This window comes from Theropithecus gelada, chromosome 5 (assembly GCF_003255815.1).
Source record: "Theropithecus gelada isolate Dixy chromosome 5, Tgel_1.0, whole genome shotgun sequence".
NCBI classification, from domain to species: domain Eukaryota; kingdom Metazoa; phylum Chordata; class Mammalia; order Primates; family Cercopithecidae; genus Theropithecus; species Theropithecus gelada.
In genome coordinates, this window is record NC_037672.1 from 55,108,322 (window position 1) to 55,134,635 (window position 26,314).

Consider the following 26,314-nt stretch of genomic DNA (forward strand, 5'->3'; position numbering starts at 1 on the left):
TACCACTGGCAATTTGGCTCCTGAGCTCATGCTCTTAACTGCTATACTATATTGTTCTTCAGTATAAGAAATGTTGAGGATGAGAGACTAACTTCAAACTTCTGTCTTCTGATTCTGTTCACTATACTACAACCATAACGAAGTAACCTTCAGTTGTTATGGATTGTACTGAATAGAATATTAGTCAAAGTAAGAACGGTGATGGCTCTAATAGGTCTGATATTTCACTATACTTTGAAAATATATAAGAGCATATAAACTTTCTAGCAGAGCAAAGCAGAAAGAGAATAATGAGATTACTTTATAGCAGTGGTTATTGTATTTTAGCATGTGTAAAAATCATTACTGAGTTGGGAGGCCAAGGCGGGCAGATCACGGTCAGGAGTTTGAGACCATCCTGGCCAACATGGTGAAATCCTGTCTCTCCTAAAAATACAAAAATTAGCCGGGCATGGTGGCAGGTGCCTGTAATCCCAGCTACTCTGGAGGGTGAGGCAGGAAAATCGCTTGAACCAGAAGGCAAAGGTTGCAGTGAGCCGAGACTGCACCAAAACAAGATTTCGACAAGAGAAAAACTCTGTCTTAAAAAAATAATAATAAAATAAAGTAATAATTACTGAGGAAAGCCTGTTAAAAGTACATATTCTAGGGTCCAAATTCCCAAAGACTATAGCTCTCTGAGTTTTATGTAAGTTCCCGGAATCTTCATTTTAAATCAGCATACAACCTCTACCCCCATCATGATTCTGAAAGGTTGAGAAACATCTAGTCATAGGTTGCCATTGCCCTAGTCTGCTCTTATGGGGAAAATATTTTCTGAATATGAAACAGTTTGGGTAAAGAATTCATAGGACCCTGCTGCACAAGGTCATCAGTGCTATTCCATTAAATTTTTAAATCACATACTTCTGACTGTTTCACTTATACCTGTAATAATTTACTATGCAGAATTAAATTTTGTATAATTTTAATCTCTAATTGCAGAAATCACCAAATCAGTTTTATCTCTCTGAAATTTAAACATTTCAGTTCTGATTGAGATATTTTTTCAGAGTCAGATTAGTTTCTTCTGCTGACTCTTTTTCAAAAGAAAGTAAAACCATTCTCCTGACCATTTATATTAGGCACTATGATTATCCATCTCAATCTCAGAACAGGGATGCACCCAAGTAAAACAAATAGGTGGTAAATCTGCCACCCAGAAAACTATCCAGTGTGTCTCTTCACTGTCCTGTTCTGGATGCATACTTCCCCCATCGTCTGCCTTGTTTCCTATATTCTTTTCCTCATCTCTAAAGCCTTTCCATTTATTTTCAAACTACTTGCATTATTTTTATCCTTCATATCCAATTCAAGTGCCACCTGTCCAGTACTCTAGTCTCTGATTTCCCTGTTCTAACAGTATAGGTCATAAAGTCTGTACAATATAATCTGTTATTGAAATCCTGAACTTTTATTTTATTTATTTATTTTTTTGAGACGGAGTCTGGCACTGTCACCTGGATTGGAGTGCAGTGATGCGATCTCAGCTCACTGTAACCTCTGCCTCCCAGGTTCAAATGATTCTTCTGCCTCGGCCTCCCAAGTAGGTGGGATTACAGGTGCCCACTACCACACCTGGCTAATTTTTTGTATTGTTAGTAGAGACGGGGTTTCACCACGTTTGCCAGACTGGTCTCAAACTCCTGACCTCGTGATCCACCTGCCTCGCCCTCCCAAAGTGCTGGGATTACAGGCGTAAGCCACCATGCCTGGCTGAAATCCTGAACTTCTACTGTGTATTACTGTTTCAAGCATGTTGGTCTTACCTTTCGAAATATTGGATAAGTTTACTGAGGGTAGAGAACATGGCCCAAACTTTTATAATGTTTATATCAACTAGCCTTTCATTGCTAAGCACAAAATGGACATTTCAACAGGTACTCCCGAGGAGTCTTCTCTCAGGGTGAACATGAAGCTGAAATAGTGGTTTCATCTGTGACACCTTTGTAGACTTGATTTAGCCATTTAACATGTATATACACTGTAAGTTTTCATCCTAAACATGGCAGTTCTTTTAAAACTTGATGGCAAAAATTCTGCATATTCCCAGGAGTCATCTGAAATAGTCTGTTTCTCCTTACCAATATCTTGGGCATCTTGGTTGCTCTGTCTTGCTCTCATCTGTAGCTGGAACTTATGCTGGGAAGAGCAGAGGTGCAGCAGGTACTGGCATACCTTACCGTTGTCTGTCTGGAAGGCATGTTTTATTCCATCTGATGTATTTTGCAATGTGATTTTCTTTTTCTACAATATTAACCAAGGGTATTCATAATTACAATAAGTAGAGATATTATTTATATTTCCTGTTATTAGGCACTGGGTGTTGACTTACATCTAATATAAATATAATCCTATATAGTCATGTATCACTTAACAATAAAGATATGTTCCAAGAAATACATCATTAGGTGATTTCGTCATTGTGCAAACATCCTGAAGTGCACTTATACAAACTTAGATGGGATAGCTTACTACTACACACCTAGACCATATAGTGTAGCCTATTGCTCCTAGGCTTCAAACCTGTATAGCCTACTAAATACTGTGGCAACTGCTTGTGTAGTATATATCTAAACACAGAAAAGGTATGGTAAAGGTACAACATTATAATCTTATGGGACCACCATTGCTCATGGTCAGTTGTTGACCGAAAAGTCATTACATGGCACATGACTGTATTATTATAAACAAATGCAAGAAATAAATTAATTTTGTTTGCCACTTTCAGAAATTGTAGCCTAAATCTAGATTGTATATATCAGTCATCAACAAAGGAAACTGATTCCTTTGAGAAGATTATTGATATTTTGAATTTATGGTAATGTTTACAAACACCAAAACTGTTTGGAAAGGAAATAATAAATATGTGTTCTACTCTATTGGGTAAAGAAAATGAAAGTTTAACAAGATTTTTTTTATTAATATATAACGATAAGAGCTGTGATTCAGTCAAGTAGAGGCTGGGTGGCACAAAGGCTGAATAGAAGTTGTGGAAAATTAAAGAAAATGTGAGATGGAGAGGTACTGGTAACATAACTGCTGGGTTGAGAGATAAAACACATTCATATTTAGAGATAGTGATTTGTGCCAAATATAGGGAAAGCAGGAGTATCACCAAATCAGTTTCATCTCTCTGAAATTTCTTGAGAAATGAACATCTCTTGTGGAAGAGAGCATACTCAAATTTGTGACCTATATGGTGAGGCTTGCTGGTGACCCATGCCTTAAGAGACCAGTGTTCAACATGTCGGGGATCTAAGACTAGTATCACTGGAGAATCACTTAAGTTCAGTTAGACTGTACTCTAGCTCTTGGCCACTGTGCAGATTATTCTACTTCATGTCCTTTGTCTTTATTTCAAATGTGGAAATAGGCATGGAAAAGCCAAATTTAGTAGGCTTACAAGAGTTGTAATAATAAGAGTATTACCCAGACTTCAATCATGTCATCTTTACAATTTCTAGCCTTGGTTATTTATAAATTTTTCAATGGACTTTTCTTACTTGTATAAATTCAAAGAAACTTTAGAAATAAAACAATGTTGCTAAATTCTAGCTAGATATTGTTGCCAATTAAAGCTCCAGGATTAAATCTGTTTTCTTTGTTAGAAACAGAAATCAGTAAGTATTAGAGAGGAGCTAAAGATACAGTAGCAACAAACTAGTATCTTGATTATCAGTAGTATACCAAGTAACTCTTCAAATACTTGGAGAACATTTTTTCTTTCCTAACAAACAAACCACTTAACCACTGTCAAGGAATTTGCAAAGACACTGAACTCCATAGTTGTAAAACTCTCTCACTGATTCAAGCATTAACATGAAAGAATCTTCTTAATTGATCAGTCAAAAGAACTACAGAACCAGTACCTATAATAAAACACCCAAAGGCAGCAAAGATCACACACACAAAAATGCAGAGATAGGTTAGAGGTTCATATTAATTATGAAAAGTGATAGTATAGATGATTTAATATCTAAGAAAGATGTATAGTTTTGAAACACATACGAAGAATATTTGATTCTCTCCAAGTGTTAATGGATGGACTGGATAAGAAATGTGCTTGAGAGAACTCAGTTGTGAGATATGAGAAGACAAATGGTAACTTTTCCACTTCTCCAGAGGTTAGCAGAAATAAAAAGGAGGGTTAAAAAAATAGAGTTCTGTGTTAGAGAAAGAACTTCAGGATAAATGAATGCTATTAAATATAGGAATACTTTGAGTGGGAATGTGAACCATTCTCTATTCCTGCAGATCTTTAAAAATGAACGAATCATGGCTAGTTCTATATATGGGCGTCAGTGTGGTAGCTTGGCAAATTACATAGAGCTGAATGCTGTGTGATTATCTGACTTGTCGCCTTTTCAAAACGGTCCAAACTGGATTTCTACTTAATTAATCTAAGGTTTCCTTCAGACGTGGGCTCTGCCAGCATTTCCACTGGGGGAAGGTAAATTAAACCCAGGTAATTTCCTGGTCCTGACAATCTTGAGAAGATGTGGGTGGTCCGGAGAACATATTATTTGGCAATCTTGTGATATCTCTTGGTTTCAATCAACTAACTATTAGGTCTAGAAATGGTCTCAGTGTTGAAGATTATCCAGATTCATCCGGACCTTGGTAATTATATAAACACTGTTTTGCTAAGACTATACTTTAGCCTAAATATGAACTAAAGGTATCAGTAGTTCCTGAATACCACTAGGAAAACAAACATCTGAACATATTAATATTTTTTATTCATCTCTGAAGTTGGCCAATGGAACTGTAATGTTCAGGTATCCCAACTAGGTCCAAAATCAAAATATGCCTTTATCGCTAACTATCTTCCATAAGCATATTATTTTCTAAAAATCATTTTCTAACTTTATCTCTATAGAGAGCTCTACACCAAAAATCTAAAACTGCAGAAAGTCCTGGGACTAATTCATAAAATCCAGTAAGTCTCTGTACCTCTGAGATTCAAATAACAGTTGCTATGAGGGGGTTTACTATTGGGCCAGACAAGGTTCACTAGGGTTAAGATAATTATCTATCTTAAAAATATTAGGAGGATTTCTCCATGTGAGACGTTACAACCCTAAAATAAGTTCTGACTTATTCAGAGAATTCAACCTGGTGTAATTTAACTAAAGTTAATTGAGTATATAACCAGTCAGGAATGTGTAATAATCTTAAAAATCACCTGTTGATAAAACAGACATAAATAAAATCTCAATAATACTTTCTACAACTACAAAGGAAGAGTTAAATAGTATTAAGATGTATTATCCCCATTGAATGGCAGAGTCTAAGGAAAGTCTGTTAATATGTTATACTGGAAGTTGGTAATAACATTTGAAAATATAATGAAAAGAGGTTAAATGGACATACAGAAAAAGATATTTTCTTGGTTTCCCTCCATGGAAAGCGAAGGACCAATGTGCGCACTCCATTGTGAACTTCAAACACAAGGACACCTTTAGAACAGACTCCAAGCAATATTCCTGTTTGTGACTTTTTCTCAGGGTGCACTCGGTGAAAATGAACTCCATATTCTGTCAGTCTTTGGCAGACCTGTTGGAATAATACCATACCATAGCAACACACTTTGGTAAATGGTGACATAAAGCTGTATGATATGGTTTAGCTGTGTCCCCACCCAAATCTCATCTTGAATTCCCATGTGTTATAGGAGGGACCCATTGGGAGGTAATTGAATCATGGGGGCAGGTCTTTCCTGTGTTGTTCTCATGATAGTGAATAAGTCTTATGAGATCTGATTTTAAAAAGGGGAATTTCCCTGTACAAGCTCTCTTCTCTTGTCTGCCTCCATGGGAGACATGCCTTTCACCTTCTGCCATGAGTGTGAGGCCTCCTCAGTCACATGGAACTGTAAGTCCATTAAATCTCTTTCTTTTGTAAATTGCATTCTCTCAGGTATGTCTTTATCAGCAGTGTGAAAATGAATTAATACAGCAGATGGGTACCAGTAGAGTGGGGCATGGCTGAAAAGATACCTGAAGATGTGGAAGTGACTTTGGAACTGGGTAACAGGTAGAGGCTGGAACAGTTTGGAGGGCTCAGAAGAAGACAGGAAAATGTGGGAAAGTTTGGAACTTTCTAAAGACTAGTTGAATGGCTTTGACAAAAATGCTGATGGTGATATGAACAATAAGGTCCAGGCTGAGGTGGTCTCAGATGGAGATGAGGAACTTGTTGGGAACCCATTGGGAACTGGAGCAGAGGTGACTCTTGTTATTTTATTTTATTTTTTTCAGCAAAGAGATTGGCAGCATTTTGCCCTTTCCCTAGAGATTTGTGGAACTTTGAACTTGAGAGAGATGATTTAGAGTATCTGGCAGAACAAATTTCTAAGCAGCAAAGCATTCAATATGTGACTTGGGTGCTGTTAAAGGCATTCAGTTTTAAAAGGGAAACAGGACATAAAAGTTTGGAAAATTTGCAGCCTGACAATGTGATAGAAAGAAAATTCCATTTTCTGAGGAGAAATTCAAGCTGGCTGCAGAAATTTGCATAAGTAGCAAGAAGCCAAATGTTAATTACCAAGACAATGGGGAAAAGGTCTCCAAGGCATGTCAGAGACCTTTGTGGCAGCCCCTCCCATCGCAGGCCTGGAGGTTTAGAAGAAAAAAATGGTTTTGTGGGCCAGGCCCAGGGTCCCTCTGCTGCATAGAATCTAGGGACTTGGTGCCCTGCATCCTAGTCACTCCAGCTGTGACTAAAAGGGGCCAAGGTACAGCTCGGCCTGTTGTTTCAGAGGCTGGAAGCCCCAAGCCTTGGCAGCTTCCACATGGTGTTAAGCCCGTGGGTGCAGAGAAGTCAAGAACTGAGGTTTGGGAACCTTCGCCTAGATTTCAGAGGATGTATGGAAACTCCTGGATCCCAGGGAGACATTTGCTGCAGGGGCGGGGCCCTCATGGTGAACCTCTGCTAGGGCAGTAGGGAAGGGAAATGTGGGGCTGGAGCCTGCACAGAGAGTCCCAATTGGAGCACCACCTAGTGGAGCTGTGAGAAGAAGGCCACTGTCCTCCAGATTCCAGAATGGTAGATCAACGACAGTTTGCACCATGCATCTGGAAAAGCCACAGATACTCAACACCAGCCCATGAAAGCAGCCAGGAGGGGGGCTATACCCTGCAAAGCCACAGGGGCAAAGCTGCCCAAGACCTTGGGAGCCCACCTCTTGCATCAGTGTGACCCAGATGTTAGACATGCAGTCTAAGGAGATCATTTTGCAGCTTTAAGGTTTGACTGCCTTGCTGGATTTTGGACTTGCATGGGACCTGTAGCCCTTTTGTTTTGGCCAATATCTCCCATTTGGAATGGCTGTATTTACCCAATGCCTGTACCTCCATTGTACCTAGGAAGTAACTAACTTGCTTTTGATTTCACAGGCTCATAGGCAAAAGGGACTTGCCTTATCTCAGATGAGACTTTGGACTATGGACTTTTGAGTTAATGCTGAAACGAATTAAGACTTTGGAGAACTGTTGGCAAGGCATGATTGGTTTTGAAATGTGAGGACATGAGATTTGGGAGGGGCCAGAAGTGGAACATGGTTTGGCTGTGTCCCCACACAAATCTCATCTTGAATTTCCACATGTTGTAGGAGGGACCCAGTGGGAGGTAAGTGGATCACGGGGACAGGTCTTTCCCATGCTGTTCTCATAATAGTGAGTAAGTCTCACAAGATCTGATGGTTTTAAAAGAGGGAGTTTCCCTGTACAAGCTATCTTCTCTTGTCTGCCACCATGTGAGACCTTCCACCATGATTGTGAGGCCTCCCCAGCCATGTGGAACTGTAAGTCTATTAAACCTGTTTCTTTTTAAATTGCCCAGTCTTGGGTATATGTCTTTATCAGCAGTGTGAAAAAGGACTAACACACTGTATCAATGTAGTTTAATGTGGAAAGGATAATCTTTTCAACAAAGGTTACTGGAACAACTGTATATCCACATGCCAAAAAAGTGAATTTCAACCCTTACTTCACCCTACATACGAAATGTAACCAAAAATGGATCACAGACCTAAATACAGGCACTAAAAGCATAAAACTTAGGAAGTATTTGTGACCCTGGGTTGGGCAAAAATTTCTTAGATGGAACATAAAAACCATAAACTAGAAAATAAAAAAACTGGAAACTTCATTAACATTGAAAACTTGCTCATCAAGAGTTAATGTTGGCCGGCGCAGTGGCTCACGCCTGTAATCCCAGCACTTTGGGAGGCCAAGGCAGGCAGATTACTTGAGGCTAGGAGTTTGAGACCAGCCTGGCCATCATGACAAAATCCTATCCCTATGAAAAATACAAAAATTAGCCAGGGGTGGTGGTGCACGCCTGTAATCCAAGCTACTCAGGAGGCTGAGGCAGAAGCATCACTTGAACCTGGGAGGTAGAGGCTGCAGTGAGCCAAGATTGCACCACTGCATTCCAGCCTGGGCAACCGAGTGAGACTCTTAAAAATAAAAAAGAAGAGTCAACGTTAAGAAAATGTAAGGCAAGCCACAGACTAGGAGTAAATATATGTAAAACATATATCTGATAAAAGACTTGTATGCAGAATATTTAAAGAACATGTACTTCTCAACAGTAAGGAAACATATAACCAGTTACAAAAGGGGGTAAAAGGTTTCATTCGACACATCAATAAAGATGGTATATAAATAGCAAATAAACACATGAAAAGATTGGTCAACATAAATAGTAATGAGGCAAGTACAAATTAAAACCATAATAATATACCACTACTCACCTATTTCAAATGTTAAAGTGAAAAAGACTGAAACTACCAAGTGTTGTCAAGGATGTGGAGCAACTGAAATTCACACACTATTGGTAGGACTGTAAAACTGTACAACGATTTTGGAAAACAGTTTGGAAGTTTCTTACAAAGTTAAACATGTACTTACCATAGGTCCCAGCAATCCTATTGCTAGATATTTACTCAGGAGAAATAAAAATTGTGTTCACAGAAAAATGTGAACTGGAATGTTTATAACAGCTTTATATCTATCAACTAATGAAAAGAATAAACAAATTATACATTTGCACAAATAAAAACTACTCAGAAAAAAAAGAAAAGAAACTACTGATATATACCACACCATGTATGAATCTTAAAAGTATTATTCTAGGCCAGGCACAGTGGCTCACGCCTGTAATCCCAGCACTTTGGGAGGCCGAGGCAGGCAGATCACAAGGTCAAGAGATCGAGACCATCCTGGCCAACATGGTGAAACCATGTTTCTACTAAAAACAAAAAAAATTAGCCGGGCGTGGTGACACGTGCCTGTAGTCCCAGCTACTCAAGAGGCTGAGGCAGGAGAATGTTTGAACCCGGGAGACGGAGGTTGCAGTGAGCTGAGATCATGCCATTGCACTCCTGCCTGGCGACAGAGTGAGACTCCGTCTCAAAAACAGAAACAAAAAGAAGTATTATTCTAAGTGAAAGAAGCCAGACATGAAAGACTGTATATTATTTTTTACATGACATTCTAGAAAAAAAAAATACTACGGTAATAGTAGATCAGTAGTTGCTAAGGGTTAGAGGTAGGGGGAGGGGACTGACTATAAAGAGACATGAGAGAACTTTATGTATTCGAAATGTGCTATATCAGGAGTTGGTAAGCTTTTTCTGTAAAGGGTCAGATAGTAAATATTTCAGGCTTTGTGGATCATATGATCTTTATTGTAATGACTGGACTTTGTGGTTGTAGTATGAATGCAGATACAGATGATATATAAAAAAATGAGTATGGACTAGTTCCAATAAAACTATTTATAGAACAGGCAGGCCACAGTTTGCTAACCCTTGTTCTCAAGATTGTGGTGCTGAACTGTATATATATTTTTATATTTTATTTTACTTTACTGTTTTATTTTATTTTGAGATGGGGTCTCATTCTGTTGCTTAGACTGGAACCCAGTGACAAGATCAAAGCATACTGCAGCCTCAAACTCCCAGGCTCAAGTGATCCTACATCAGCCTCTCAACCAGCTGGGATTATAGACATGCATAACTATGCCCAAGCTCAATGGCATATATATTTTAAAAACTCACCGAACACATAAAAATGGTAAATTTTATTGTATATAAATTATACTTCAGTAAAGCAGATTTAGAAAAGAGATTTCAAAAGCAACATAATATATAGCAAAAGTGAAGCCTTAGAAGGTTGTGTTAACAAGATAAAACTTCTTAAGTTAGAAGAAAGATGCTGAAGTTAAAGGGAAATGAAGTAACAGAATATATTATTAGGCCGGGCGCGGTGGCTCAACCCTGTAATCCCAGCACTTTGGGAGGCCGAGGCGGGTGGATCACGAGGTCAGGAGATCGAGACCATCCTGGCTAACATGGTGAAACCCCGTCTCTACTAAAAATACAAAAAACTAGCCGGGCGTGGTGGCGGGCGCCTGTAGTCCCAGCTACTCGGAGGCTGAGGCAGGAGAATGGCATAAACCCAGGCTGGAGTGCAGTGGCGCGATCTCGGCTCACTGCAAGCTCCGCCTCCCGGATTTATGAAGACTCCGTATCAAAAAAAAAAAAAAAAAAAAAAAAAAAAAAAGAATATATTATTAGAAGGAATAGGGCAACCTAATATTCATTAGGCATGCTAATTACAGGGAGAAAACTGAAACTTAGAGAAGTTAAATACATTGTCCAAGGTCACTCAGCTAGTTGAAATAAGAATTCAAATGCAAGACTGTCTGCCTGCAAATCCTCATGCAAATTCTTTTCACTGCGCCAATCTGCCTTCTACCTTTATTAATAAAATTATAATGTAACTTCTTACTTTCTACAAGTATAAAAATGTAATAACTAAGAAAAGTGTAGGTCCATAATTTAATATCTTTAAATTTAGACTCAAACAGAACAAACCATCTTGCCTTTCTTTCTTTCCATGAACACTAGATGAAAGGTAATGTAACTCTGTGAATAAAATCCTGTCATAAATTTTCACAGGGCTGGGAAACTTGGTTTCTTTCTATATGTAGCAGCAAATGGAAGGCATACTGTTACATCCTAGGAAGCTAAAACAGAAGAATGTTCTGAAAATTTGTCTTTTCAATAGAACACTATCTTATATTTGCTATTTGCATTGGAAGTTTACATGGTACTATTTTTCTTGATCATAAATGCACTATTTATCTGAGGTCATATAGAAGCTGGTTATAGGTCTAATAGAACTGTAACCTAATAAGTCATTTTTTTTCTGACTCTCTACCCCCATCTACATTAATTGGCATTTAGTGGGAAGACCATTTTTAAAGGATGTAACTGAATTTTAAGCCTTTTGAGAAAAAGCAAAACAAATAATTCTAGAATCAGTAAGAACTTGCCTCTCTTATCAAGCCATTCACCAAATTCATTTGCTTCTTCTGTATAATGTATTTTGATTTTGAGTATGGAATAAGATAAAAGCATAGGATTAACAGCCAGATAGAGATGGGTTCAAATCATATTTGCCCCATGTCTCTGGGAACATTACATTTCCTCTTTGAGCCTCATTTCCCTTTTTTACAAAATGGGAATTAAAATATCATGATTTTAGTCAGCAATAAATGAGATGAGATTATGCACAGTATCAGTTTTTGGCACTTGAACTCTTAGATATGTGTCCTCTAACACTTCTTGCCTACTTGAAAAAGATATAAAGCTTATCATTTGTAATCTTGCATGCTTACCTTTAAAAATTCTAACTCTGTCTCTTTTTCAGAAGCTCCTACATAGGTATTATGCAATTTGGGTAACTCTTCTTTGATAAAGGATAAATCTAGTTTCTCCATCACTCTGGCGGGCAAATAGTGCTCCATTCTAAAGTAAGACACACCATGAACCTAGAAAAAAGAATGTTTTCATAAGCAATTGCTTGCCCTTTATTGGAATAAATCCTCCTCTATCTTAAAGAAGTTCTTGCTTTGGCTAAGAGATGAAGTACTTCTATTTCTACATCTCTCTCTGAGGAATGAGTTTTAGAAGAAATGCGTCAGTCTTTCTTTTTTTATTCACTGAGATAAAATGACTGAACTGATTAGCAAGCTTGACGAGTGTGACATTCAAGGGCCTCATATCACTATAGTTTAGGATGAACGTTGTGAAGGATACTGCTCCAGTGGCACAGCTTCTAGCCCCTTGCCTCCTCTTAGATCACTTTTATTTAGAAACATCAGGCTTTAAGTATACTGTGAGTTCTCCATACAGTAAGCTCTGCCAGGCTGCCAGCCCATTATGTGGAAGGCAGAAGATCCTTTTAATTTATATTTAACTAATAACTCCTGTGTCTAGTCTCTGTAGGTTAGAACTTGGGAGAAGGAGTAAGTGGTAGATATTCCTAAACTCCAAAACAGGATAACTTTAAACAGGAAAAAAAAATCCCACACTTCATGATTTTATATAATTGATATACATGGAGTGCTTGGTCATTTTGAGGTACCAAAGAAGCCTCTAAATCTTCAGATCTAAACATCAAACACGTGAATTATGTTTAGTTATTAACTATGTTAAAGGTAAGAACACCAAACAAAAATGGGCCTGGAAAAAAACATAAATCCTACCTCTGGTTGATAATCTCCATACTCAGCCTGGAGAGCCAAGGATGCCAGCAATAAGGAAGTCTCATCATCACAGTGCATCCTTTCCTCCAAAATATCTTTTCGAAGCTGAAGGTAATACTGATGACATGTCAGAGTATGTCTAAAAAAACAAATACACAGACATCTTGGTCTTTGATTTTGAATACTACGGTGATTTTTATTATAGGCATGTAAGGTTAGTTTCCATGAGTTTATTATTAAGCTTATTATTAAGCTTTTAAGGCATAAGGATTAAAGAAACTGTGTTGAAGGAAATATTACTTTTATGATAAAGCAGACATTATCATTGATTGGAATCAAGTAATTCAGTATCAGTAAGCAAAGGGCCAAAAGACCAGTGTCCAAAAGGAGCAAAAGAGAAACCCTTGTGTACTCACTGTATTAGACTAACATCATCCACAAAAAATTTAATTCTGAAAAACAAAGTAAAATTAACAGTGGCTTTGGTCTTTTTCTTTGGTTCTTCTTTCCATCCCTCTGGGGCCACTTTGGTTAATTTTAAGTCAGGATCAACAAAGAAATATTCATTATCTAAAACAGAATGAAAAATATTCAGATAAAATAAAAACTACTTTAGTGTTTTCTTCTGATTTCTTCACTTTTTGGTCAGACTTGCATAAAAGAGTATCATATGAGAATATAAATACAAGACTGTTAAAAATGTGGCAGGCAGGGAGCTCTGAGACACTCCATTTAGATGGGAGCCAATATGGCCCACTCTTTCAAGAATGGCGGCTCTAAAGACATACAGTCCTAGATTCAACACCTGGCTACAACATTTACTATCTGTATGATACTGGATATATTATTTTACCTCTCTAGACATCAGTTCTCTTGTCTTTAAGATCAGGATAGTGGTAATCCTCGCTTTACAGCATTGTTATAAGGATCAAATGACATAATGAATAAAAACCCTTGTTAAAGCACACAGTATATGGTAAACATTTAATAAATATTAGCTAGTACTTATTATTATTGAGCTACCAGCTGAAACCTGGGAGGAATGACATTCATCATTTTATTTTTTAATGTCATTAGTTAACTATTATTTACTCTCTCCAAATAAAAGAATTACTCAATACAATTTGATTTGAGCAGAATCTATAAGAAATTAGGTATAGTATAAACAGAAATTTGGATGAACTGAATCAGCTTCATGTAGACAATACTGACTGATTAGTCTAAAAGTAAAATTAATAGTGATAGAACATCAGTAGGTACTAATTGACTATTTATTGGATGAGTCTACAGCATAAATTATTCATTTTTAAGGCACAATAATTCAATAATCTATATTGAGGGAAATATTTCTTTTAGGATACAGAAGATATTATGAGCTTATAGAGTTTTAGGATCCTTTAACCTGTCAGTTGTCATTTATGGTACTTTGCTGTCTAAGCTTTCCAAGTTAAATTCTGAGGTAAAGAGGAATCTGAAATATTAAAGAGTAACTTACAAATATAATGATTTATTTAAAAAGGAGACGAATTCCAAAAAGTTTCTTACTGCTCTGGCAACTCTAACTAGTAAGTAGGAGAGGCTTCTACTGAACCTGTGTCTTAGACCACCGTGGTTGTGAACATCATGGAGTTAAGTGGATACAATATTTAAAAGATATGTTAAATAACTAATTATAATTGACATTTTAAAAAGTCACTATGATTTTAGGATAGTAGGCTAAATAAATTGATGTGGAAATTCAGAAATAGGGTCTTGCTATATATTCAGACTCATATTAGGATACTAATTTCTAGAGTATACATGTAGGCCATTAACATAGAAAATGGTCCCTGAAATATAATTAAAACCTATTTTTATATAACCATAGCAAAAAATTAAAAAAAACTTCCCAGTCAGATACAGAAGGTGCCTAACAAACACAGCTATTAAAACAATGAAAGTATCTGAGAGAAGAAAGGGAGTTCATAACTCACTTCTACTGACTAGTTCATTTAGTTACTAATTGTCAAAATGAGGTCAGGCATGGTAACAAACATAGGAAGTCAGCTTGTTGCTAAGTTTCTATACTGTACTCTGAATACAAAATGTCTTGGTACCTTTGAGGGTAGCTAAAGCAAACAAATGATGCTCTACTAAGCCAATATGCGCCACAACCATATCAAACACATCTTTACATATAGTTTTGGTATCACAGGTCAGTTCCAGTCTCTGCCCGTTCAGAAGCATTATGTTTACTTTCCTTCGGTTATCCTCATTCTTCCCTTTCTTAGTCTACAATTGAAAAAATAAATGGCATTCATGAAAATAAGCATTATTAAAATTTTAACTGTTTTTTAGCATTAAATTACTGAAATTATTTTCTAAGTGTGACACAAATTGGTTTTATTACTTACAAGAATAGACCGTGGCAAATCCAAAGATATAAATGGTTCAATTGTCATTTTCACAAACTCAGGGCCAAAGAAATTCTGCAAATCACATAAGCAGAATCAATAGTTTTTACTATTTATTCTAGTTTTTTCCTTGAAAGGAAAAATAATGTAACAATAATAAATTACTTATGAAACTATAAAATCACCACATTAGAACTAGGTGATCTAAAAAAAATGTTGAAGCTTTCATGAAGACGTATACCGGAATTTACCAAGAACAGAAATAAATGGAGTATGCTTTACATTAACTTTAAACAAGTTTTTCCCCATCTTTGTTTTCTACTATTGATGCCGATGTCAAAAATAATGCCTGACTTTTATACTGTTTTACAGCGTTTTCACTATTTGGCATCCAGATAGACTCAGACTCAAAAAAAAAAAATAGTATTCAAGAAGTAATAAAGAGTTATTAAGCTCATATAAGGATTTGGTTTAATATTGCTAATGTATGAAGTGATTGAACAGAATCTCATTGTCTTAGAAAGTGACATTCAGCCTAAAATAGATCGTAGGGTAGGTGTGGTGGCTCACAACTAATCCCAGTGCTTTGGGAGGCTGAGGCAGGAGGATCACTTGAGGCCAGGAGTTTGAGACCAACCTGGGCAACACAGTTAGAACCTGTTTCTACAAAAAATAAAAAAGTAGCTGGGCACTGTCGTGCATGCCTGTAGTTCAGCTACTTAGGAGGCTGAGGCCAGAGGATAACTTGAGCCCAGGAGTTCCAGGCTGCTGTGAGGTATAATCATACCACCACACTCCAGCCTCGCCAACAAAGTAAGACCCTGCCTCTAAAAAAATTAAAAGCAAACAGACAAAAACAAAAAAAAACTGGTAATAGTTAAAAGACGTCTACTTTGTGTCTATATATATTTACCTGTAATCAATATCTTGGAACCCTATGACACTGTACTTTTTGTTTTAAATAGTGGCAACTAGGGATAGTATCAGTCACGTAGTCTCTGACCCCTGTTAATGTCACCAGCAAGAAAATATCTCAGGAAATAAAGGACCCATGAGATGGGGAAAGTGGAGTGCAAACTCTGTACTTACTGCTTCTCAATCTATGATTTCCCTTTTCTCCTCTTGTATATTCTGGGGTTTTGGCCAAAGGGGAGAACTAGTTTAGGAGACAGCTTAAAACAAGTTAGACTCTGGGTGGGAGAAGGTTTGAGAAAAGACTTAAAGATTATATCTTAATGGGCAAAAGGTAGAATGAAACCAGGGCTAATCTTAAGGCCAGAGGCAGGTGGTTTGCGTGTATGTGTAGGTGTGTGCTTGAACTAATGGATGTTACCAGAGTTTCATTTTTGTTGGTTTCTTCTTTGCATTTGGTTGTACAGCGCATTGATTGTTTGCTGTAGGAATTCTATTCAATTTAATTGACTGTGTAACATGTGACAGATAACATTTATGTAAAAGTAAAAGTTTAACATAAGGGGCTTATTAATATTCAATGAACCAATAGGACACATTTTAAGCAAGAATAGAAATAGAGTAGAAAGAATGAAAGTGGAAGACGGCTGAATAGGAAGAGCTCCAGTCTGCAGCTCCCAGAGTGATCGACACAGAAGATGGGTGATTTCTGCATTTCCAACTGAGGCACCTGGTACATCTCATAGGGATTGGTTGGACAGTGGGTGCAGCCCTTGGGGGGCAAGCTGAAGCCAGTGGGGAGTGGGGTGTTGCCTCACCCAGGAAGCCCAAGTGGTAGGGGGATTTCCTTTTCCTAACCAAGGGAAGCTGAGACAAACTGCACCTGGAACAACAGAACACTCCCACCCAAATACTGCACTTTGCCCACAGTCTTAGCAACCAGCAGACCAGGAGATTTTCTCCCGTTCCTGGCTCGACAGGTCCCACAACCATGGAGCCTTGCTCACTGCTGGCGCAGCAGTCTGAGATCAACTTGCAAGGCTGCAGCCTGGTGAGGGAAGGGATGTCCGCCATTGCTGAGACTTGGGTAGGTAAACAAAACGGCCGGGAAGCTCGAACTGGGTAGAGCCCACTGCAGCTCAGCAAGGCCTGCTGCCTCTATAGACTCCACCTCTGTGGGCAGGGCATAGCTGAACAAAAGGCAGCAGAAAATTCTGCAGACTTAAACATTCCTGTCTGACTGCTCTGAAGAGAGCAGTGGTTCTCTCAGCATGGCATTTGAGCTCTGAGAATGGGTCCTTGACCCCCCCCCCAGCCATAGCCTAACTGGGAGACACCTCCCAGTAGGGGCTGACAGACACCTCATACAGTTGGGTGCCCCTCTGGGACAAAACTTCCAGAGGAAGGATCAGGCAGCAATATTTGCTGTTCTGCAGCATCCACTGGTGATACCCAGGCAAACAGGGTCTGGAGTGGACCTCCAGCAAACTCCAAAAGACCTGCAGCTGAGGGATCTGACTATTAGAAGAAAAACTAGCAAACAGAAAGGAATAGCATCAATATCAACAAAAAAGGACATCTACAACAAACCCCATCTGTAGGTCACCAACATCAAAGACCAAAGGTAGATAAAACCACAAAGATGGGGAGAAACCAGAGCAGAAAAGCTGAAAATTCTAAAAACCAGAGTGCCTCTTCTCCTCCAAAGGATCGCAGCTCCTCACCAGCAACAGAACAAAGCTGGATGGAGAATGACTTTGACAAGTTGACAGAAGTAGGTTTCAGAAGCTTGGTAATAACAAACTTTGAGCTAAAGGAGCATGTTCAAACCCATTGCAAGGGAGCTAAAAACCTTGCAAAATGGTTAGATGAATGGCTAACTAGAATAAACAGTGTAGAGAAGACCTTAAAAGACCTGATGGAGCTGAAAACCATGGCACAAGAACTTTGTGACACATGCACAAGCTTCAATAGCTGATTTGATCAAGTGGAAGAAAGGGTATCACTGATTGAAGATCAAATTAATGAAATAAAGCGAGAAGGCAAGTTTACAGAAAAAAAGAGTAAAAAGAAACGAACAAAGCCTCCAGGAAATATAGGACTATGTGAAAAGATCAAATCTACATATGACTGTGTACCGGAAAGTGACGGGGAGAATGGAAGCAAGCTGGAAAACACTCTTTAGGATACTATTCAGGAGAACTTCCCCAACCTAGTAAGGCAGGCCAACATTCAAATTCAGGAAATACAGAGAACACCACAAAGATACTCCTTGAGAAGAACAATCCCAAGACACATAATTGTCACATTCACCAAGGTTGAAATGAAGGAAAAAATGTTAAGGGCAGACAGAGAGAAAGGTCAGGTTACCCACAAAGGGAAGCCCAACAGACTAACAGCAGATCTCTCTGCAGAAACCCGACAAGCCAGAAGAGAGTGGTGGCCAATATTCAATATTCTTAAAGAAAAGAATTTTCAACCCAGAATTTCATATCCAGCCAAACGAAGCTTCATAAGTTAAGGAGAAATAAATTCCTTTACAGACAAGCAAATGCTGAGAGATTTTTGTCACCACCAGGCCTGCCTTACAAGAGCTCCTGAAGGAAGCACTAAACATGGAAAGGAACAACAGGTAACAGCCATTGCAAAAACATGTCAAAATGTAAAGTCCATCAACGCTAGGAAGAAACTGCATCAACTAGTGAGCAAAATAACCAGCTAATATCATAATGACAGGATCAAGTTCACACATAACAATATTAACCTTAAATGTAAATGGACTAAATGGTCCAATTAAAAGACACAGACTGGCAAATTGGATAAAGAGTTAAGACCCATCGGTGTGCTGTATTCAGGAGACCCATCTCACATGCAGAGATACACATAGGCTCAAAATAAAGGGATGGAGGAAGATCTACCAAGCAAATGGAAACCAAAAAAAAAAAAAAAAAAAAAAAAAAAAAAAAGTGGGGGTTGCAATTCTAGTCTCTGATAAAACAGACTTTAAACCAACAAAGATCAAAAGAGACAAAGAAGGCCATTACATAATGGTAAAGGGATCAATTCAACAAGAAGAGCTAAATATCCTAAATATATATGCACCCAAGACAGGAGCACCCAGATTCATAAAGCAAGTCTTTAGAGACCTACAAAGAGACTTAGACACCCACACAACAATAATGGGAGACTTTAATACCCCACTGTCAATATTAGATCAACGAGACAGAAGGTTTACAAGGATATCCAGGACTTAAACTCAGCTCTGCAACAAGTGGACCTAATAGACATCTACAGAACTCTCGACCCCAAATCAACAGAATATACATTCTTCTCAGCACCACATCACACTTATTCTAAAATTGACCACACAATTGGAAGTAAAGCACTCTTCAGCAAATGTAAAAGAACAGAAATCACAACAAACTGTCTCTCAGACCACAGTGTGATCAAATTAGAACTCAGGATTAAGAAACTCACCCAAAACCACACAACTGCATGGAAACTGAACAACCTGCTCCTGAATGACTACTGCGTACATAACGAAATGAAGGCAGAAATAAAGATGTTCTTTGAAACCAATGAGAACAAAGACACAATGTAACAGAATCTCTGGGACACATTTAAAGCAGTGTGTAGAGGGAAATTTATAGCACTAAATGCCCACAAGAAAAAGCAGAAAAGATCTAAAACCGACACCCTAACATCACTAAAAGAACTACAGAAGCAAGAGGAAACACATTCAAAAGCTAGCAGAAGGCAAGAAATAACTAAGATCAGAGGAGAACTGAAGGAGACAGAGACACAAAAAACCCTTCAAAAAACTCAATGAATCTAGAAGCTAGTTGTTTGAAAAGATCAACAAAATATACCGCTAGCAAGACTAATAAAGAGAAAAGAGAGAAGAATCAAATAGATGCAATAAAAAATGATAAAGGGATATCACCACTGACCCCACAGAAATACAAACTACCATCAGAGAATACTATAAACACTTTGATGCAAATAAGCTAGAAAACCTAGAAGAAATGGATAAATTCCTGCACACATACACTCTCCCAAGACTAAGCCAGGAAGAACTTGAATCCCTGTATAGACTAATAACAGGCTCTGAAATCGAGGCAATAATTAACAGCCTACCAACCAAAAAAAGTTCAGGACCAGATGGATTTACAGCCAAATTCTACCAGAGGTACAAGAAGGAGCTGGTACCATTCCTTCTGAAACTATTCCAATCAACAGAAAAAGAGGTAATCCTCCCTAGCTCATTTTATGAGGCCAACATCATGCTGATACCAAAGCCTTGCAGAGACACAACAAAAAAAGAGAATTTTAGACCAATATCCCTGATGAACATCGATGCAAAAATCCTCAGTAAAATACTAGCAAACCGAATCCAGCAGCACATCAAAAAGCTTATCCACCATGATGATCAAGTTGGCTTCATCCCTGGGATACAAGGCTGGTTCAACATATGCAAATCAATAAATGTAATCCATCACATAAACAGAATCAATGACAAAAACCACATAATTATCTCAATAGATGCAGAAAAGGCCTTCAACACAATAAATCAGCCCTTCATTCTAAAAACTCTCTATAAACTAGGTATTGATGGAACCTACTTCAAAATAATAAATGCTATTTATGACAAACCCACAGCCAGTATCACACTAAATGAGCAAAAACTGGAAGCATTCCCTTTGAAAACTGGCACAAGACAGGGATGCCCTCTCTCTCCACTCCTATTCAACATAGTGTTGGAAGTTCTGGCCAGGGCAATCAGGCAAGAGAAGGAAATAAAGGGTATTCAACTAGGAAAAGAGGAAGTCAAATAGTCCCTGTTTGCAGATGATATAATTGTATATTTAGAAAACCCACTGTCTCAGCCCAAAATCTCCTGAAGCTGATAAACAACTTCAGCAAAGTCTCAGGATACAAAATCAATGTGCAAAAATCACAAACATTCCTATACACCAATAACAGACAAACAAAGAGCCAAATCATGAGTGAACTCCCATTCACAATAGCTACAAAGAGAATAAAATACCTTTACAAGGGATGTGAAGGACCTCTTCAAGCAGAACAACAAACCACTCCTCAATGACATAAAAGAGGACACAAACAAATGGAAGAACATTCCATGCTCATGAATAGGAAGAATCAATATCGTGAAAATGGCCATACTGCCCAAGGCAATTTGTAGATTCAATGCCATCCCCATCAGGCTGCCAATGACTTTCTTCACAGAATTGGAAAAAACTACTTTAAAGTTCATATGGAACCAAAAAAGAGCCCACGTAGTGAAGACAATCCTAAGCAAAAAGAACAAAGCTGGAGGCATCATGCTACCTGACTTCAAACTATACTACAAGGCTACAGTAACCAAAACAGCATGGTACTGGTACCAAAACAGATATATAGACCAATGGAACAGAAGAGAGGTCTCAGAAATAATACCACACATCTACAACCATCTGATCTTTGACAAACCTGACAAAAACAAGAAATGGGGAAAGGATTCCCTATTTAATAAATGGTGCTGGGAAAACTGGCTAGCCATATGTAGAAAGTTGAAACTGGATCCCTTCCTTACACCTTATACAAAAATTAATTCAAGATAGATTAAAGAGTTAAATGTTAGACCTAAAGCCATAAAAATCCCAGAAGAAAACCTAGGCAATACCATTCAGGACATAGGGATGGGTAAGGACTTCATGACTAAAACACCAAAAGCAATAGCAACAAAAGCCAAAATTGACAAATGGGATCTAATTAAACTAAAGAGCTTCTGCACAGCAAAAGAAACTAGCATCAGAGTAAACAGGCAATCTACTGAATGGGAGAAAATTTTTGCAATCTACCCATCTGACAAAAGGCTAATATCCAGAATCTACAGAGAACTTCAACAAATTTACAAGAAAACAAACAACCCCATCAAAAGTGGGCAAAGGATATAAAGAGACACTTCTCAAAAGAAGACATTTGTCTTCGCCCTCTCTTGCGGGTCGGGGTTACATGGCGGTGACTGTGGCAAAGCGAGAGCCTCGGAGACACCTCTGCCGCCAGCACAGCCGGAGACCTGAGCCGACACTGGGGGCTCTCTGCAAGCCCCACACTCTCTCGATGAGTCAGAGAAGTCTCGTTGTATCAGAGTAAGATGGATGGGAGCTTTGATTGTGATTGTGGTGAGCTGGAGCCACCTGATCACGAACAAAAGACATCTTCTGTTAACCAACAGCTGCCACAGCTTCCTGTTGAAATAAATATATAGCAACAAAGGAAGAAAAGCAGCAAAACAGAAATAGTGCTTATCAGCACCTTAGAATGATGCTGCTCAGGACCAATCCAACACTGAATGTATCTTCACTGTGAGGAGAATGTTCATAGAAGCCTGTTGTGTGCATATTTATTTACATTTTTGTTAAATGTTAAATTGTTTAGCATGGTAATTTGAGTGTACAGTATGTCATTTCATTCCGTTTGAGTTTCTTGTTTTCTTTAAATGTCTGCAGAGTTTCTGCCGCTTTCTTGAGCTATGAGTACTGCAATCTTTTTAATTCTCAATATGAGTAGAGCTTTTTGAGCTTTAAATCTAAGGGGAACTCAACAGGCCTGTCTGGCATATGCAATGAACATCAAGAAACCATCTTGCTGCGGAAGCATAATTATTTTTCTTCTCACTTTTTGAAAGATCTTTCCTTTTGATGCCAGTTTTCTTCCTTGTTTACACAAGTTCAATTCGAAGGGAAAAGGCAATAGTAAGGGTTTCAAAATGACAGAGAAATTTGAAAGTCTCATGAACATTCATGGTTTTGATCTGGGTTCTAGGTATATGGACTTAAAACCATTGGTTGTGAAGGCAATGGCTTAGTTTCTTCTGCTGTAGACAATGCCTGTGACAGAAGAGTAGCCATCAAGAAAACTGCCCTTACTGATCCCTAGAGTATCAAACATGCTCTACGTGAAATCAAAATTATTAGAAGACTTGACCATAGTAACACTGTGAAAGTGTTTGAAATTCTTGGTCCCAGTAGAAGCCAATAAACAGATGATATGGGCTCTCTTATGGAACTGAACAGTGTTTACATTGCTCAGGAGTACATGGAGACTTGGCTAATGTGCTGGAGCAGGGCCCTGTACTGGAAGAGCATGCCAGGCTGTTCATGTATCAGCTGCTACAGGGGCTCAAGTATATTCACTCTGCAAATGTACTGCACAGAGATCTCAAACCAGCTAATCTTTTCATCAATACTGAAGACTTGGTGCTGAAGATAGGTGACTTTGGTCTTGCATGGATCATGGATCCTCATTATTCCCAAAAGGGTCATCTTTCTGAAGGATTGGTTACTAATTGGTACAGATCTCCACGTCTTTTACTTTCTCCTAATAATTACACTAAAGCCATTGACATGTGGGCTGCAGGCTGCATTCTTTGCTGAAATGCTGACTGGTAAAACCTTTTTGCAGGTGCACATGAACTTGAACAGATGCAGCTGATTTTAAAATCTATTCCTGTTGTACATGAGGAAGATCATCAGGAGCTTCTCAGCATAATTCCAGTTTACATTAGAAATGACATGACTGAGTCACACAAACCTTTAACTCAGCTGCTTCCAGGAATCAGTCGAGAAGCACTGGATTTCCTGGAACAAATTTTGATATTTAGCCCCATGGATCGGTTAACAGCAGAAGAAGCGCTCTCCCATCCTTACATGAGCATATATTCTTTTCCAATGGATGAGCCAACTTCAAGCCATCCTTTTCATATTGAAGATGAAGTTGATGATATTTTGCTTCTGGATGAAACTCACAGTCACATTTATAACTGGGAAAGGTACCATGATTGTCAGTTTTCAGAGCATGATTGGCCTATACATAACAACTTTGATATTGATGAAGTTCAGCTTGATCCAAGAGCTCTTCCCGATGTCACTGATGAAGAAGAAGTAGAAGTTGATCCCTGAAAATATTTGGAGGGAGATCGGGAAAAGTATCTGGAGGATCCTGCTTTTGATACCAATTACTCTACTGAGGCTTGTTGGCAATACTCAGATCATCATGAAAACAAATATTGTTATCTGGAGTGTAGCCATACTTGTAACTACAAAACGAGCTCATCATCATATTTAGATAACTTAGTTTGGAGAGAGAGTGAAGTTAACCATTACTATGAACCCAAGCTTATTATAGATCTTTCCAGTTGGAAAGCACAAAGCAAAGAAAAATCTGATAAGAAAGGCAAATCAAAATGTGAAAGGAATGCATTGGTTAAAGCCCAGATAGCACTAGAGGAAGCATCACAGCAAATGGCTGGAAAAGAAAGGGAAAAGAATCAGGGATTTGAATTTGATTCCTTTATTGCAGGAACTATTCAACTTAGTTCCCAAGATGAGCCTGCTGATGTTATTGATAAATTAAATGACTTGAAGAGCTCAGTGTCCCAACTAGAATAGAAAAGTTTGATATCAAAGTCAGTAAGCTGAGAAAAACAGGAAAAAGGAATGGCAAATCTGGCTCAATTAGAAGCCTTGTACCACTCTTCTTGGGACAGCCAGTTTGTGAGTGGTGGGGAGGACTGTTATCTCATCAATCAGTTGTGTGAGGTAAGGAAGGATGAACAACTTGAGAAGGAAAACACACTAGTTACTTGGACAAGTTCTCTAGCAGGAAAGAAGATACTGAAATGCTAGAAACTGAGCCAGTAGAAGATGGGAGGCTTGGGGAGAAAGGACATGAGGAAGGATTTCTGAACAACAGTGGGGAGTTCCTCTTTAACAAGCAGCTCGAGTCCACAGACATCCCACAGTTTCACAGTCCAGTTGGGTCACCACTTAAGTCAATACAGTCCACATACCTTCTGCTATGAAATCTTCCCCTCAAATTCCTCGTAAAACATACAGCAGCATTCTGATACATCTGAACTAAAACACTCAGCAGACATTTGTCTTTGTATTCTTCAGGAAATGTGTTTTGTCTTCTTTTATTACTAGTGTTTAAGTCATTTTTTACTTGAATCAGATGGTGTCATTTAGTAAGGATTTTATGAGTTATTGGTTTTTAAAATCCAAACTTTCTTTTTCTACATGTGAGACAGTTTTCATTTTAACTGGCATGTCATTTGCACACAAAAATACAGATTAGAGCAAAATAACGTAACGCAGGAGGAGAAAAGAAATGCACTAAGTAAAGAACATTCTCTCATAGAACAATGATCCGTTTTACAGGAAACAAACCTTGCCTTGAAATTTATACAGTGAGACTGTACATAATTGCATGAAAGTAGCTATTTTTTCTAAGACATTTTGCATTCATGAGTATTTTCAAGTTGTTCATACTGTACACATTTCTTAAAACACATGATACCGGCAACAAGTGAAAATGAATGCCGAATTAGGTACACATGTGTTATCTACCTCAAGGTAACAAGAGTATGTGGCAAAACATATACCACTCTTAGTGCTTCACAAAATGCACTTCTATTTAGCCAGTGTTTATTGTAGTAAACTATTCTTAATAAAACTCATTCATTGTTTATAAATGTTCTGGTATGCATTCTTCATAGTAAAGTGTTAATACATCACATCTTATTTATTTTAGCAAATCAGTATATTTTCTGTATTTAATTATAAAAATTGGCTTAGTTTTAAAAACTTATTTGCAAATACACTTTTTCCATTTGTCACTATGGTTTGTTGCCTACCTAGCTGAATCTATAATGTCAGCTTATCCTAAGGCTGTCCACGTACTTAATTTACTTAAGTGTTCATTTCAAGTAACATACTCACTGTGTATAGGAATTTGTATTTTGGAGGTGCTTGATCTATCTACAAAGAAAAATTAATTAGGAATTACTTTATTATAAAATGCTCCTAGAAGTCTTAATTGTGTTTGTTTTTTTTAAAAAAAAGAATGTTAGACTTGTGTGCATCATTATTGTAGTTTAAAAGTTGTACATGACAAGATATTTTGTTTTTACTGTGTGTTTTTACTGAATGATCTATTCCCCATCCCAAGGCAAGCATCAATAAAATTAGGTTAAATGTGAAAAAAAAAGAAGACATTTATGCAGCCAACAGACACACGAAAAAATGCTCATCATCACTGGTTATCAGAGAAATGCAAATCAAAAACACAATGAGATACCATCTCATGCCAGTTAGAATGGTGATCATTAAAAAGTCAGGGAACAACAGATGCTGGAGAGGATGTGGAGAAATAGAAACACTTTTACACTGTTGGTGGGAGTGTAAAGTAGTTCAACCTTTGTGGAAGACTGTGGCGATTACTCAGGAATCTAGAACTAGAAATACCATTTGACCCAGCAATCCCAATCCTGGGTCTATACCCAAAGGATTATAAATCATGCTACTATAAAGACACATGCATACGTATGTTTATTGCAGCAC

General features: G+C 38.0%; 1 protein-coding gene and 1 pseudogene across 5 annotated transcripts in view; one reads left to right on the forward strand and one right to left on the reverse strand.

Annotated features, from left to right (window-relative positions):
• PTPN13 (protein tyrosine phosphatase, non-receptor type 13) overlaps window positions 1-26,314 on the reverse strand; it is a 223,063-nt gene that overhangs the window by 73,443 nt on the left and 123,306 nt on the right. For all 5 annotated transcript variants that reach the window (XM_025385716.1, XM_025385719.1, XM_025385718.1 and 2 more), the window contains exons 11-17: window positions 14,997-15,071; window positions 14,700-14,874; window positions 13,020-13,173; window positions 12,604-12,742; window positions 11,734-11,886; window positions 5,416-5,598; window positions 2,124-2,286 (exon numbers count right to left, since the gene is read on the reverse strand). In XM_025385716.1, coding sequence (XP_025241501.1) covers window positions 2,124-2,286; window positions 5,416-5,598; window positions 11,734-11,886; window positions 12,604-12,742; window positions 13,020-13,173; window positions 14,700-14,874; window positions 14,997-15,071 — 1,042 coding nt within the window. The remainder of the gene's footprint in view (window positions 1-2,123; window positions 2,287-5,415; window positions 5,599-11,733; window positions 11,887-12,603; window positions 12,743-13,019; window positions 13,174-14,699; window positions 14,875-14,996; window positions 15,072-26,314) is intronic.
• LOC112624758 lies at window positions 22,681-25,459 on the forward strand (annotated as a pseudogene).